A 15,271-nucleotide genomic window follows, 5' to 3' on the forward strand; every position below is an offset into this window, starting at 1 on the left:
GGTTGTGCCCTCTTCACAATCTACCCCTCACTATCCTCTGACCCCCTAAATCTGACCAAGTATTCAGTGAGATGAACGCTCACCCTGAACTCAAGTATGTAGAAATCAATACCAAACTGAGCCTCCTTTGTTTTCAATTCTCTGCCCCACAGAAATGTTGGGATACAAGTCTAAAAACAAGGACTCCTGCAATTCATGTTGGGGATCCAATCCAAAAGCTTCTCCTCACCATCTGGACTCAACTTCAGCTCCTCATTCTCACTCCTGATTTCAGTGGTATAAATATACCCTGGATGGTTTTCCCACTCTCCTTTCACACTGGAAGCAGCTCAATCCAGGTGACTGTCAAAAGAGAACTGATCCAGCTCCCAACAGATTCCCAAAGGAAATAGGAGACTACCTGGCTTTAAGAACATTTGCCAGCAACAGCACAACCTAAGAAAAAGAAAAGACTGGACATAGCACATGGGTGACAAGGTCAAAGGCTGGATTCAGTCCCAGAGGTCTTTTCCATTTTCTGTGATTTCTTAACTTTTTAATTCTAAGTAAATGAGGAACTGGATTAACTAAACAAGCCTACTGTAGCAGATGCTGAAAACTCAGTATTTTTTTTCTTATCCACCACAGTGGAAATCCCTTATGAGCATCACTCATACTGTGCATCACTCTGGCCAGTTTAGGAGGCTGGAAGTCAGTTGAGGCTCAGGTTTGCTGACCTCTGCTCAGGCAGGGCACACATCTCAGCGTAGTATTTGATCTTGGGCTCTGTCCCACTGGTCCGAAGGGTGGCCACACAACCGTTCTGAAACGTGAAGGTGATCATCTGACTGCTTTTGCTCACTGGCAGCACCTACAAAAACAACAACAACCTTCTTTACTCCCACTGGAACCCCAATATCTGAAAGCCTGCTGGGCAGCTTAAGAGTTGCCAGAGCATCAGGTTCAATTAATTAATCAAGTTCATTCACTGCTGTACCAGAACAGTCAACACATTTCACATTTAAGCTGTTTTCTCCCCCAGTAACGATGCTAAGCAGCCTGATGATGGAATTATTCTGCCATCTTAGCTGACACAGGGCATCTCTGCCTTGTTCATGCTGTTCTTTACCTTTTACTTTCCTCAAAACCAGACCCTCCCATGCAGAAATACTTTGCAACTCACCGATTTCTTGTTTGGCTGGCTGCTGTCATAGCCAGTGGTAACATCTCTTACATGTAATATATTGTAATTTCCACAACATTTGGGATAAGACTGAGGGCCATCGAAGCTCCGAAGTCTCTCAAATATCCTTTTGATCGTAGGAGGGTCATAGCACAAGAAATAGGAAGTCTTGGATATGTGATATCCATACCTACAAGCAGATGAACATTTTCAGTTACAAAATTCAGAAGTTTTTGGCACATTTGGTACCTAAAGAAAGCCCCTGGTTGGAAAAGCAGCAACAGAAAAAGAATTCGGTTCTCAGAGCTGTGGGAACAGGTATTTATAGGCAAATGTTTGGACTCTGAAGCAGATTTTGCTGCATTACTCAGATCATCTTGAGCTATTTTTAAATTAAAACAAAGTTTTCAGCCCCCAAAGAAATAAAAGCTAACCATTTGGGTAAGTGCAGCCCTGGTGGCCCTCAAAAAATGGATATCCAGCGTCATTCCCCCAACCAAAAATTGACTGCCAGAGCCATGTGGCAGCTACAACAAGGAAGGTGGCTGATTATTCCATCCAAGTTAAAACCACCATCCCAAATCACACCTAATGCTCACTAGGAACAACCACCACATTTGCACACTGAAATTTAAGTTGTTCAAGCTGTTCTTCACCATATTCCACCCACTTCTACTCCTATAGAGACCCTTCTCCACAGCTTAAAAATCAGGTGTGACTGAGAGAGGAATCCTGTTTGCTATCCCTGTCATTCTGATCCACCTGCACAGAGTTGTTTTGGCTACAGTTTGCACAGGACAGAGCAAAACCCTGAGTACCATGGAGAGATAAAAGCTGATCATCCTTTGTGCTTCCTCACTCCAGGTTTCTAAAGGCCACAGTGTCTTCCTGCTGGGCTGGCAGGAGAAGGAATGACATCCATGATACTGCTCTGTGCTGTAAGTTCTGTTAAAGCACAGGAATTTCTGCTGATGATCTGGGCTCACCTCAGTACCTGGCTTAATTCTGGCACATGTGATCTTCTTTTTCTTGCTGGGATTGTGTCTGTAGCTGTTGTACACACACCCTTCCTTTCACCTCTGCTCTGTTACAGATCTCAGTATGGGATAAAACAACTCCCAGCACGTGTTCAAGGGGAAATGGGAAGTGTTTAAAGACACCACAACTAAGATATGGCTCCCATTCAAACATAAGAGAAGTACCACAGCAGGAATCAAACTAGAAAAAACAGTTTGCCCTGGTAGATCCCCATGCAAAATTTCACTATTTATTGCAGAAATACAATAGAAAGGGCCTCTTCAGTCCTTGGTATTCACAGAATCCATAGAAATTCACAGATACAGAGTGGTTTGGGTTGGAAGGGATGTTGAAGATCATTCAGTTCCAAGCCTCTGCCATGGGCAGGGACACCTTCCACTACCTCAGGTTGCTCCAGCCTGGCCTTGGACACTTCCAAGGATGGGACAGGCACAGCTTCTCTGGGCAACCTGTGCCAGGGCCTCCCCACCCTTACAGCCAAGAAGCCATTCCCCCCTTGTCCTGTCCCTCCATCCCTTGTCCAAAGTCCCTCTCCAGCTCTCCTGGAGCCCCTTTAGGTACAGTGGCATCTGCACTAGTGATGGGACTGTAATCCATAATACATCAAAAAACCCAATTTACAATGAGAAAACATTCAGAGGACGCATTAAAAATATTTATTAGAATATTCTCACTCTAAAATAGTTAAGTAGAACATACTAATGAAGAATACAACTCACATTTCATATATCTCAACAAGTTTCTGTGCCAGTGTGAGGTTCTGGCCCTCCAGGTACGTTGCCATTTCAGCAATGACCACAGCAGCACTTACACCATCTTTATCCAACACTGATGTGCCACACATAAAGCCTAGAAATAAAAAAAAAAAAAAAGATAAATTATTACACTGATTTCCTTGATTAGGTTTTAACCTTTTATCCTGTAAAAGAAAATTGGCCAGTACACATAAGTTGGTTTATTACTGCATATGCAGGGGAAATCTAATTAACTTGGGGGTTATAGGGCTGGAAAGATCCGTGCTGTAGTCAATTAATTCCAGATTGATAACATCTGCTCCCTGGGGAGTTCTGTCATAGTGCAGTGCTAAACAAATACAAACACAGCCATGAACCAGAGCTGCACAAAGCTTCCTTCTTCCTGAAGGGATGCACCAGCAAGATCCTAACTCCTTATGGTTAAAAGCTTGAATTTTAGGAATAGAACTGGCAGGGACACCCCCCCTCTTCAGTGCATGCTTCATTCTCAGATATTCTGAGAGAAATTATTTGCCCCCACACTCTGAGGGAAACTACTGTCCCAGAAAGCTTCCATTTATCCCAAGAAATGGAGAACTCCTACAGCAAACGTTCACAAGACAGTTCTCTACAGGTAGGTGGTGTCTGAAGATCAGCAAAGTGCTCAAGGCAAGGTCAGCAGGAACATTTACACACCTCCATAAGGTATTTAATGCTATTCCTGCCACAGCTGGATCCCTCATGCTGTTCTGAGAGAGGGGATGGACACAGCTCCCAAAAGAACTGGTGTGGTGGGTGGCACAAGTCACCTCCCACTTCCACATGGCCACTGGTAATAAGTCCTCACTGAGAGGACCTGTAAGGTATTAAACTGATTAAGAACAGATCCTGTGCTTTGTGTCTCAGCTAAGAAGCCACAAAGCAACTGGAGTTTGGCTTTGGAATCTCCAAAATCTTTCAAGCTGTAAAAGAACATGTTTGTATCCAAAGCACAACACCAGAATCAGAGGGTCATATGTAGGTAATTTACTATAGTAGTTGGCAAGTTAAGTTGAGGAGAGCAAAATATCAGTACCAGTAACTACAAGGAAAAAAATAAAGTACATTGTGGGTGATTTGTTTCATAACTAAGGTCAGTCCTTTCTAATCACACTTCCCCCCCCAGTTCTCAACATTTTACAGGGATATTAACAAGCCTACCAATAGACTCTTCGAATGCAAAGAGGACTTCTTTCCCATTATCCAGGAGATTTTTTACTCTGCTTCCAATCCATTTGAAACCAGGGAGCGTTTCCTAAAAGAGGAAAAAAAATAGTGCTTAAAAAACCCCATTTTCAATTAAGTTTTAAGTCAAAGAAGGTAAAGCCACTATTCCTTCACTTCAGACTCAAAAAGCACACAAAGGAAAAAAAAACATATTGTGAATTTTAGGGTCAATGGGAAAGTCTGCTGCAGTCAAAATGCTAAAGCTTAAAGACATTTTTCTCATTTTCTTGAAATAATTTCCCTAAATTTAAATCTAAATAATTGACAAAAAGAATAGAGACAGCAAAGACACAGCAGAGAGGTAATCACTTCAGTTTAGATTATGAATTTAAGGCAAAGAGTTGCTGGATAGCATTTTCCTAGTGGATACTCAACTAGGACATGAGTATCTAATCAAGGAGCAAACGTGTTTGAGAGACTGTGGTTCTCTAAGGTCACATCTTCTGTGGTGCTTATCAGATGAGACAAAGTTATTCAAAAGGAAAAGCTACAGAAATATAAACAACCATTTCAGGTGATGGGAAGGAAAAGCACTGCTTTTTTTTGGTAAGTCACTCAAAAGCAGTCAAAAAGCTTAGAAACAGTCTTGATGAGAAGGAAAGTACAAAGAGGGGAAGTTTTTGCAGGAGACCAAGGGGCCTTAGCTCCCCCCCCCCAGTCAAATACATCCCTTTCCAGAAAAAGGACCAGTATTTTACTGAAATAATGAAATCCACTACAAGGAACTGAGATTCAACCTGATTAAGCTTATCTGGCCAGTCACTCAAATGGTTTTCACAGTTGCTTTCAATTTTAAATTCCTCATCGTTTGCCAAAATATTTATTCCTATAGCACATAACTCTAATTAAGACATGGATTAAACAAGACCTGGACTTTTGTATGTTTGTGCTAAGGTTTAAGGTACTTGTTCCTCTTCTGGCAAAGATCCAACAGCCTCAGAAATCAGACTTAATCCTTGAATGTAGGAACTAAAATAAACTGTCAGTCTGTGGGGTATCCATTTTCTTTTTTAGCAAATTCTTAATGAAGCTACATCAAAGATCTGAATGTAACAGTTCCTGTGTCTGTCACAACTTGAAGTAAAACCCAATTAAAAACCCTACTGGGACCTGAAGGAACATTGTGTGACCTCAAAATGCTTATTAAAAATCCATCAGCATTTTGTAGTGAACACAGCAGGCTGCACAAGCTTTCATCCTCACACAGAAGAATTTCTCTCTAGGAAAATAACCATGGCAAAGGCATTTATCTGTAATTTAGGTGTTAATCTGAATTGCCTGTTAATGCAGCTTTGCTTAAAGTTGATCTCACAGTCTGCAAGCTGTGACATGCACTGAGGATGCTGCAGTGGATGAAATCAGGCTTGTCTGGGTAAAAACATTCTCCATAGGTTGAAATGCACCAAAATTCCAGGCAAAAAGAGTGGGAGTAATTTACTTTTCATGTCATGAAGTCATGGGTGGGGTTTAGACAGGGAACATGGCAATTAGATCTTACCCTGCCAAGACGTCGCAGAACCCAGGCTTACCTCAAAGTGAAATCCCTCTTTAAGGGCAATTGCTCTCAAAATTTTTGAGGAGACTGTGGTGGCCAACATGTAAACATTCCTCACATCAGCATCTTGGGAGCAGTTCTCCTTCCAGCGGGAAAACATCCACCACCCGAACAGAGCTGCCAGCTCGTTGCCAGTGAACACCTTCCAGCAGCCACTGCAGAGAGCAGAGGGAGATGTAAGAGCTCTCCCAGGTTTCCCAGGAGCATCCACTAAGGGGGAAGAGGTTTTCTGCAGCCACTGGGACAACAGGGATCTGAGCACACCACTGACAAGCTGCTCTAGACAAAGCCACCGGACCAACAGGACTCCACACTCATCACATCCTGAGGATTTACAAGCCCAGAGGATTCTGTCAGCAAAGATACCACAGAGTATCCTCACTGTGAGCCTTAACACAGCTCAGCTTTTCTGGATTTATCCACCAGCAGCAGAGCTGGCTAGAACTGATTCATACAGAGCAGTCTATGCCATCTATACACTGCAGTCAGGCAATGCCTGCACAACTCTTACTTACACGGGCAGAATTGGGGCCTGTTAGTGGAAAAAAAAAATAGTTTCTATTCAATATGGAAAAGCAGGGAAAACAAAAAAACCTCACACCCCAACAAAAAGCCCACAACACTTAACTGTGCCAAGGCAGGTTTGCCCAATATAAATGAAAAAACAGTAACAAGGAGATTTTACCGCCTTTAGTAACCACTCAGTTTTCAGCTGAGCTTTATCTGGCCATTTACAACAGTATTTAATCTAATCTTTGAGTTATTAACTGATTTTATTCAAGATGCAGTTGGAGCTACACCAAAATATGTAACTAGGAGGAAAAACACCCAAATAGCTAAGCCGCAAAGGAAAGAGATAAAAGGTCCCATCACTTACTTTTCCTGCTGTTCTGCCACTGCCAGTCTATCTGCATCTGGATCAGTGGCCACTACTACTTTAGCATTTTCTTTCTCTGCAAGCCTCAGTGACAATTCCTGATGGGAGAAGGAGAGGGTAAAAAATGTAAAAATATAAAATAAGGGCAAATAACCACAGCCTTCCTACTTACATCTAACACAATGAAAGAGAAATCCCATAATGGACTTCCCACTGCATCAATAGAGCTGAAACCCAGGTTCACCCAGTCCCCTTCCCCATTTTGTTTTTTTCCCCCTCCACAGAAATCTGATGAAGTAAAAACCAAAATACCAGCACAGACTCTCCCTCTTCAGGATTGGGGCATTTGACAGTAGAGAAGTCTGGGTCTGGATCTTTTTGCTCAGGTACTGGAATGGGGGGCTGGAAGCCAAAGGCTTTGAAAGCCAACTGCACGTAGTCGTGTCCAACTCCATGGAAAGAGGTGTGAACAAACTTCAAACTCGTTTGCACATTTAGCTCCCTGGGGAGGAAAACAACATTTCTGTAAGATTTGGGTCGTTTAACAGGACTATTTCCATGAGAGAGAGCAAAAGAAGATGCAGCCCCACCGTGTACTACTCTGCTGCTCTCTGCATTAATTTCAAAGACAGAAGGAGTGAAAAGTGCTTATTTGGACTTTCACCAGAAATTGCTGGTTTAAAGCTTCCCCTGGAAAATGAAGTATTTACCTTCTGCTGAATTGGATTAAAGTCTCCCAAGAATGAACTGCTGATTTCTACATCAAACTCAAGCTCCTCCACCACCTTAAAGATGTTACTCTGGTTCTACTCCGCCTGTCATTCATCCTCCTCCTTTTAGCCTTGTTTTCTGCCTCACTTAAACTTCAACTTCCTCACCTCTATTTCATACACCTAAACCACACCTTTACTCTGAATTTCTGCATTTTATTCAGGACTCTTTGAGCATATTCCTTTGTATGAAATAGGATTAAACCATTTTGCTGAAGATAAAGCTAAAACTAAGGATGGTGATTTTACTAATTTACTGACAGAGAAGACACTGGAGTCTGTCTGCAGTCAGTTTTCCCACACGTAGCCCAGAGCTTACTTAAAAACATAATTTAAGCACATTTTGCTTTATACAATACCTATGATAACAGATCTTTTTCAGGTCCTCCATGTAGCAGTCACATATTTTCTTCAGAGGATCCTGCCTAAGGGGACTGGTGTCCACTAGATTTTCATTCCAGGAGCCATTCCATGGTTCAACACACTCTTCTATACATTTTATAATTTCTTTGTCATGAGGAGAAGTGATCTGTGCTCCATTTTCCCAATAAACCTGATGGAGGTTGAAAGAAAATGAGACAGTTTATTTACAAAAGATTATTAATTTGATAAATTACTTTAACTATAGGACTTTACATACTTTCTGCTTTTTCAAATGATATAGAAAATTCAGCATCTGACTGGCTTGATTCTCAAGAGCCATTTGGAAACACTTACAATGAACTTTTGAATTCATGATTTCAGTTCTATAATGATAAAACCACCCAGCAAAACCACCTGTTTTAAAAAAAAAAGCTGGTATTTAACTATTATGACTGAAATATCAGGATGTGAGAAACCACAGCTGGGCATTTACACCTGAGACTGTTGTACAAAGTGTAAGAGAAGAAAAATGTCACCTTCCCCATGGTTTGGCATTCCTTTGGTAAAAGAAACACGACTTGCTTTTTAACCCAGAGCAGAAGAGATAAGCAGAGTGCCAAGGTATGTGTTTTTCCATGGCTGAACAACTGTAATCTTTCAGCTGGGAACACTATCAAACCCTGAACTATGAGAGTCTTTGCTGAAGAATTATTTAGATGCCAGTTTTCCCACACTCGGCTGAGATCACAGTGCAGACTTTCTGCTCAGAGAATCTGCCTCTGTTTTCTTGTCAGTTTGTCACATTTGGTTCAAATTGTCCAGAACCTGCTGAATTCACAGAAGAAGCTGTGAAAGATGAAACAGTTCTTGCAAAAGACCAGGAAAACCCACAGTATCCTGACAAAAGTGCTGTGTACCAGACATACACATAAAGGTTCTTAAGAAACGAAGCACCTGGAAAACTGATGTGGCTTCTTTCCTTATTCTGAGCAAAAGCAAGGGCTGGTGCAGTACTTTACAACTTGTTCCAGGGAAGACAAGTGCAGGAGTTCTCCCTGTGCACAGGAGGATTGGCTTTCCCAACTCTGCCATCACTCACTGACCTGTTATGAAGCTTCTGGAGTGCTCAGCTTAGTTAAACTTGAGAGTTTCGTTCAGACTCTCATAAAGTTTAGAAATTAAATACTGTTACAATAGTGCATGAGCAGCACTTGCTGTTGTGGATGGTATTGCTGCCCCCAGCTTTCAAAGTGAAGCCACCCACACCTCCAACACCCAGACAAACACCCTGACAGGGAACAGCACATTAAGTTTTATTAGTCAACTTTTAAACTGTTCCCATCTTCAGCACAGTCACACTGTGTGCACTAATTCACCTCAGTTCTAGCTCAGTTTTAAACTAACTTTTTCCTTCTAAGGAGTGAACACAAATTGCTGAAGCATTTCTTCAGCTGCTGATCAGGCTCCAGGGAACGTCACGACAGATTTTGCTCACCACACACAGCCAGTGTGGTCTCATGTTCTCGCTGCAGGACAGTAGTTCAGGTTACAGAAGGATGAATGATTTGAAATAATTTATCTTCTAATGCACACCTACGTGTGCTCCCAAAAAAGCCTCTTTATGTTGAGGGTGGGCAGGCCCTGGCACAGGTTGCCCAAAGAAGCTGTGGCTGCCCCTGGATCCCTGGAAGTGTCTGAAGCCAGGCTGGAACCTGGTCTAAGGGGAAGGTGTCCCTGCTCATGGCAAGGGTTGGAACGAGATGATCTTCAAGGTGTTTTCCAACCCAAACCATTCTGTGGTTCCACAATAAGGCAAAATGGGAATACTGGAACTTCACAAGCTTTACCTTGTATCCATTGTCCTCCTTCCTGTTGTGGGACGCTGTGATCATCACTCCAGCCACAGCTCCGAGCTGCTGCACAGCATAGGGCTACAAAGGAAACCCAGAAATGGCCATTTACCCACATGGGTAAGAGTTCTGCCACACACATCATATTAGGACAGTTAGGCAACAGGATGCTACAGAAGTGGCTTTTCATGTTGCACCAGCTTATCTGGAAAATGTATAAATGAACACTCATCACTGTCTCCTGCAGCCAGTAACAAAAGTTTGTCCTATTCTGCTGCATAAAAACATTATTCTTTTTATCAGTTACGTAAGCCAACTAAAATCTATGCTCAGATTACATGAGCACTTCAGAGACACAGGCTGAAGCAGAAAGAAGGAATTCACCAAAAGGCTTAAAAATCAAATTAAAGGTATTCCCAGCATTTCAGTCCTCGCCTCAAAACAAGATCCACACCTTGTGGAACAGAAACAAGGATTTTAAAATCCTGCAAGAAAAAGCTGCTGTGACTAGAAGAGACAGCTCTGTTTCTGAGATATTAAAAGCAGAGGCACAGAAGAATTCAGTGATATTTTTACAGCCTCCTTGAAGGGCCAAGCACACTGAACAGCCTCTATTTTTCCATTTAAATAACAATTTAGGAGGCAAATCGCTGTTTCATGTTTTTAGTAAACTCAGATATGGAAGAGAAGGTGACTCACCACAAAGGGTGTGGGGACATAGGTAGAGAAGAAGTACACAGGGACATCTTTGGCCAGCAGCACTGCTGCAGTGAGCTTTGCAAGCCTAACAACAGGAAAACCAAAATATTCAGTCAATCCAACTCCCCACAGCAACGCAGTAACCTGATAGCATTCCTGTCACCTCCAGACAATTGTTTCTCCAATCCCTCCATTGCTTTTTGGTTTAATCTTCAGTCTATCACCCAAATGAACCGGTGATACCGAACACAAAGATACAGAACCTACTGGAGGGACACTTGTCCTTCACTCAAGGAGAGAACCAACTTCCCAGAAAGTCTGAAGGACCAGATGTCTGCAACAGCAGGTTTGGAAAAGGATTTTGTATCCCACACAATGCTTGTTCAGCAGCTTCAGACAATATCCATGAAACCTATTCCTAAAATATCCATCTGCAAAGCAACTCACTCTTATTCCAGAATGTTTAGAAATAGCAACAGCACCCATGGTTTTAAACCTTGACTTTACTATAAGCTGGATAAAGTGCTGGAAAAGCACTGCTCCCATTGGAAACCCCCTTTCTGGGGAGGTTCAGTTTGATTTCAGCACTGCTGTCACTGTGTGTCACCCCAAGGGGACACAAGAAACATGCAGCTGAGAACTGATCCTGGGACAGGTTTGAATTCCAGGCTTTGTGTGGCTAAAAAGGAACGTTATTCTTACACTTCCCCATTTTTAAGCTGTGCATAAACCTTCACAATTTGGATATGCAAACACTGTAACAGGTGAGTTTAAACCCCTTAAGCCCAAGCCTGGTGGATAATGGGCCACACACATCGAGGCCCAAGGGAAAGGAGAGGCACAATTCCAGGGAAAGGAGAAACTCTTGGAAGACAGTCACTACACTCTGTGCTCTGTCATACCAAGAACTTTCACATCCCCAAAATATGCAGTGCTGACAAAGATAATATTAAAAAAGAGAAACAACTTTGTTAATTATTGTAGTTAATTGCTGTAACTAACTACTCATTACCTAAATACTAATTAGCTAACTAATTAGGTTGGGGTTTTGTAAGGAATGCCATTATCACATGTTTTTTGCTCCTGGAATAACAAGAGATTAAGATTCCTCATAGAACTGAGAAAGTTATCTCCCCTTTTGTTACAAAGGGCACAATTTGACATCACTGAAATTTAAATTTTAAGCATTCCAGGTCAAATATTCCCGAAGTGAAAATACACTGGATTACAGGAGGCTGGAGGTGGATTTTTTTCCCCCCCCAAACATGCTTAAATCAGGTGCAAAATACAAAAGATTGACAGTGTTAGAAGCACAGTAACACTTATTGATTTCAAGCTAAATGTTAATATTCTGAATTTACCTTCATATTCAAATTTTTCTCCAGGCATATCAACTTCAACATCTGCCTCATGTTCTTGTGCACTTACACCTGTAAATTCTTTGGAGTGACCAGCCTTACACTCCACATTTCTGGCAAACTGGTACCATAAAGAATTTATTTCCAGCCTCTCTTCACTACTATTTAAATGGACTAAAGGAGGGGGAAGAGAGTGCCCAGTTCATCACAAAAAAATGCTGACAGAACAGAAAGCATTCAAAGCCACAATTTCATTTCTAGTCTTGCAAATGTAATCAATACTCATACTTCTTACTGCTGCAGTTGCTGGTGACCTGACCTCGTGTGTCATATCCAACAACAAAGCCTCTCTGCTTAAAGTCTGAAAAATTCCTCTCAAGATACTTGTAGATCCCCTGGAAAGAGAAAAAAAAAAAACAAGGGAAAAATAAGAATTAGCACACAAACATTAAAGATGATCTTTCACAGAAGATGGATAATGTCAGTAGGCAAAATACAGCTCAAAAACCTCAATAATGGTATTCACAAGAGCAGCAGTGATTTTTCCCCAGTGTTCACTGAAAGAAAGTAACCAGAGAAACAGCTGTGGGAAATAAAAGTGGTACAACAGTAAATCCTCAGGCAGCAAACACTTGTTTTTAATTCATACTGTGCTTTTATTTATTCAAATTATGTTCTTAAAGGCTCAACTGAAAAAAAAAAAAAATCCATTTTTTGGGAGTCCATCTACTCAGCCAATATAAGGTTTGTGCCAGTCTGGTCTTTGTTCTTGAGCTCACAGCACAAGTCAAGACACCTTTTCAACACTGTTTCCAAAGTGTTAGTACTAAATTTGCCTTAAAAATCATGGAATGGTTTGCACTGGAAAGGACTTCTAAAGATCTTGTGCTCCAGTTTCACCTCCCCTGTGGCCTCAACATCCATTTACCTCCTAGTTAGAGTCTCTCTGGAGATCCATCACAGAAACAACCCAGGGCAGATCAGCAGTTTTAGATAAAAAGATGGAAGCACTATTGTTAATGGAAGTTTCCAGAGGTTACAGTTCACTACAGTCAGACAACAGCACTGGGAACTTAACTCTAAAAATGCTGCCTTTCACAGGGTACAAGTTGTCTCTTGGTAGCAGTGAGGGTGTTTCGTACTAGAAATCAACAGATTTTTCCTCCCACCAGAATTAAATGCAATTCTTTGAGACATTTTGATCTGGATCTGACTCTCCCTCAGCTGCTCCTGGTGCTCCAGACCCTTCCCCAGCTCCGTTCCCTTCCCTGGACTCTAAAAGGATGCGTTTCAAAGCAGGACCAAAGAAGCACTGGCATCTCTTTGGAGAATTGCTTCAGCTGCAGATGTTGAGGGATTCACAGAGAGAAAAGCTTTAAAATAAATATAAAGATAAAAACTTTAAAAGAAATAAAATTTTAGAATAGTGACAGGACTGAAGGCTGTGCTATGGCACAACCACCAGCCCAAGTCACACAGAGGAATGGGGAAAACATGTTTAAATTTGAGTTGAACACAGTGAATAATGTGTAGAGAAATGAACAGCAGATTTCTTATCAACAGATCCCTTGTTCAGACTCCCAGTACCTGGATGTCAGAGCACACTGCAGAATTTTGTCTGAACTAGTGCCTCAAACATCAAGAACTGCATAAAAAGACAATTTATGGAAGAAACAGGATTTTAGACAAACCGGTCCTAGTTAGAAACAGCAAACAAGGGCATATAAAGTATTCAGAAGCAGCACAGACAGAGTTGAGACAGAACAATTAATACTCCTGTCCACAGCCAGTGCATTACAAACCACTCTGCACAGATGGAAAGCTGCTGCAAGTGGTTTTTATTTCACATCAAACCCCCAGGGGCTTTCCCTGGAACTTTCTAGCAAGTCTGGGCACTTCAAGGATTCTGCACATCCAATGTGTTCCTCGCCCCTTCCTTACTTCCCAACAACCACCACCAGAGCTCAGTTGGGTTTTTGGCTCTCAGGTCCACACCCTCACGCTGCTCCCAGCTTTTGCTGCTCCCAGCTTTCCATTCCCTCATTCCTCGAACACAGAGGAATGGATTTGTTTTTGTTGTAAAGGAACAGCCTGTGCTGCTCCTTTCAGCAGATTAGATCTTCTCTATTTTCTCATCCCCAGGATTTCTGCCCAAGCATTTTTGGCAGCTATTTGGTGCCACCACAATCCAGGTAACACTCTCAAGGCTGAGGTAAGATTTTTTCCTAGGAAGTCCTCTTAAACCAGCTTCTCTGTTTGACAGGAATCAAAGATTCCATGTGAATAAACCCAGGAACATCTTTACTTTCTGCCAAGGAGCAGTTTGCTTAAAATTAACAAAATCCCTTAAGCTCAGCTGGAGATCCCACAGCTAAAGTTAACCCAGTCCTACTGGACTTGTTTACTGTCCAAATACCTCTATTAAAGCTGCAGAAAACGAAAGTAAATAAGTAAATGTCAGTGAGAGGGAGTGTAGAGTCTCTCCACTGGAGTTCACACCATCCTCCCTTTCCCTGAGGGCACAGAGTAGCTCCAACACCTCTGGGGATAAGTCCTCTCTTGAATAAGTTTCTCATTGTAAAGAATTTGTTTCCTTTTAATAAGACTCAGGTTTTGACAGTGTCCCTTGTTATTAAGTTCATAATACTTCTAAATGAGAACCATGTACACCTTGTGGTGACAATGACTTATTAGCAGGTGTCAGCACACAAGTGTGTAACCCCCTCAGATCTACACCAAAATTCACTGCAGTATCACAATTCCCCATCCCACTGCACAGTTCAGGTGATTTCCAGATATAAAATCCATGGAAAACAACAGGTGTGCATCTACAGCCATGTTTTAATTAATCCTCTTGCAAGCCCAGCCCCTGATGCTCAAGTGCAAAAGAAGTGAGGGAAAAGTGATGCTGTCAATGAGATGAAAAGATTTCTGCTTGGTGAAATCAAGAGAGCTACCAACAGCTTCATGAAATCCTGTATTTACAGTTTTTCAACTATTACCCTTAGGTTTGCTTTTACAGCAACAGGAATCTCCTTGTGCAAAGGTGGTTTTGTCACTGTAGAAGCCAGTGACAGGTTTCTTTCCCATTAATAAAACCATCTGGACATAATTAAAAAGCACAAAAGAAGCCATACTTGAGCAGGAAAATTAGGGCTTTACATGCAGGTTATGTACCTACAGTTTTCAGGAGAGTCCAAAGCAGCTGCTGGATATTCTGTACCTTCCTGGATCAGACTTTTCATAATATCAGTATAATCAAATCAAAATCAAATGAAGGGCACAGCATATGATTAAGGGTGTGAATTCACTACAGTTTCTTTTAATTGAAGGAAATGTTAATTACACTCAAGTCTGCTGTTTGGTCATTTATCCCTGTCCCAGGTAAAAACAAATACAGAGAGACAGGGCTACCCATTTTCAGACTAAGCTCAGCAAAACTGTTCCTGCTATTAAACTTCTGACACAGAGTGCTCAAACAAAGACTAAACCCTACACAGTTTACTTCAAAAACAAGTTCTAATCCACTTCCCAGAGGCTGCTTTTCCTAACTTGATATCTGGCTTCAATAAACAACTAAAAATAGCAGCTCTACAGAG

General features: G+C 41.7%; 1 protein-coding gene across 2 annotated transcripts in view; it reads right to left on the minus strand.

The window, feature by feature from the left end:
* Positions 1-15,271, minus strand: part of PGM2L1 (phosphoglucomutase 2 like 1) — a 29,944-nt gene that overhangs the window by 4,330 nt on the left and 10,343 nt on the right. For both annotated transcript variants that reach the window (XM_051779516.1, XM_051779517.1), the window contains exons 3-13: positions 11,961-12,067; positions 10,315-10,399; positions 9,613-9,696; positions 7,762-7,955; positions 6,945-7,134; positions 6,633-6,730; positions 5,730-5,910; positions 4,135-4,228; positions 2,920-3,049; positions 1,163-1,352; positions 717-850 (exon numbers count right to left, since the gene is read on the minus strand). In XM_051779516.1, coding sequence (XP_051635476.1) covers positions 717-850; positions 1,163-1,352; positions 2,920-3,049; positions 4,135-4,228; positions 5,730-5,910; positions 6,633-6,730; positions 6,945-7,134; positions 7,762-7,955; positions 9,613-9,696; positions 10,315-10,399; positions 11,961-12,067 — 1,487 coding nt within the window. The remainder of the gene's footprint in view (positions 1-716; positions 851-1,162; positions 1,353-2,919; positions 3,050-4,134; positions 4,229-5,729; positions 5,911-6,632; positions 6,731-6,944; positions 7,135-7,761; positions 7,956-9,612; positions 9,697-10,314; positions 10,400-11,960; positions 12,068-15,271) is intronic.

Source organism: Manacus candei, unplaced genomic scaffold, assembly GCF_025592945.1.
Source record: "Manacus candei isolate 608988 ecotype Guabito, Panama unplaced genomic scaffold, ASM2559294v1 h1tg000014l, whole genome shotgun sequence".
In the NCBI taxonomy this organism is placed as follows: domain Eukaryota; kingdom Metazoa; phylum Chordata; class Aves; order Passeriformes; family Pipridae; genus Manacus; species Manacus candei.